At 31.1% G+C, this 1,388-nt stretch overlaps 1 protein-coding gene across 1 annotated transcript; it reads left to right on the top strand.

Moving 5' to 3' along the window:
* Positions 1–142: 142 nt before the first annotated feature.
* Positions 143–1,387, top strand: LOC109588139 (F-box/WD repeat-containing protein 8-like; the record flags this gene model as incomplete). Its single annotated transcript, XM_020004321.1, has 3 exons — positions 143–208; positions 671–772; positions 1,119–1,387. Coding segments are annotated over 3 exons (319 nt in total), but the record flags the coding sequence as incomplete, so codon positions are not given.
* Position 1,388: the final 1 nt, after the last annotated feature.

Below are 1,388 nucleotides of genomic sequence, written 5' to 3' on the forward strand. Positions count from 1 at the left end.
GCCAAATTAAAGCATTATACGGTATTTTTTGTTGAAAAAAATTTCCGGGTGTCATAAATTTATTTTTATACCATTAGTAGTACCTATACAGTTATAGCAATATTCTGAATATTAAATTATAATATTAATCTTATCATAATAGTCGTGATGGCACTGTTGCTGTATGGGATTTAAGAATAGGACAAGAACTTTGGAGAGGACATGACAGGTACATTAGCGTAACATTTACATGTACATGTAATAATAAATGAGTACATGTACACGCACATGTTTTACATATGTACCGTATGCGTCTTAATTTTCGAGGTGTATTAAATTTCATTATTTTCGTGCTCACCTTAAATCCACGAAATTTAAACCACCTCCAATGCCATTCTATTGTATGTGGACTATGGCCAGAACACGAAAATTAGCTCACACGAATATTAACTTTTGAGCAAATTTCATTGAAAACACGAAATTTTGAACCCTTGAAAATTTGAACGTATACGGTACATGTTTTAGAGATACAGGTATAAGAAATTCCAATTTAAATCTACATGTTGTATGTGTACATGTACATGTATGACACAGAAACCATTGGCACAAAAAATAAACCAAATAGAACACAAAATACAACTAAAAATAACATAACTCTATTATTTTTTAGTGATTAGTTTATTTTTAATAGACACTCTGTTTCGCTCTGTGAGGTTGATAATGAGTATCTTATTGTTGCACACATTCCTTCAGTTCAACCTCTCAATACTAATGGGAGCCCACAACATTCAAGGTTAGTATTTGTCAGTAAAGAATATTAACTTTTGTAGTTTTTACTCTAAATGTACAGTAATAATGTAGGCAGGAATTTTTGAATAAGGGGTAAGTTTTTTTAGTGCACAAAGGGACTTTGGCCTAATTTTGAGTAACTTTAAAAATTCATAAAAAATCTAAATTTGATTGGAATGAGCTCTAACTTTATACACAACATAAGAACATAGGAAGCCCTGCAACTGCCTCATTTTCTCCTGATAAAAAGATGATTTGTCAGCATTATGCCCTAATTACTCTTATACATCTAATCTCATACTAGAGCAGTGCTATAGTACATGCTTATTATAAAATTCTTTTTTTCATAGGCAGTGTGGTGCCGTCAGAATGTATGATTTTTCAGCTGATTTGTCTGATTATGCTAAAAAGCTGCCATCAATCTGTTCCTCATCTTACGATGAACCATCAGCATCATTTTATAATCTAAACCTTTTATACCCTTATGATATAATTCAATAATAATAGATCTGACTTATGTATTAAAGCCCCAGCTAATATTTTTTTAAATAGTCTGGCACTATTAATTTGCATACCTTCTGTAGAGTACCTGCATATATTGAAATACCATTAAATTTTAG

This window comes from Amphimedon queenslandica, unplaced genomic scaffold (assembly GCF_000090795.2).
Source record: "Amphimedon queenslandica unplaced genomic scaffold, v1.1 AMPQUscaffold_12270, whole genome shotgun sequence".
Taxonomy (NCBI): domain Eukaryota; kingdom Metazoa; phylum Porifera; class Demospongiae; order Haplosclerida; family Niphatidae; genus Amphimedon; species Amphimedon queenslandica.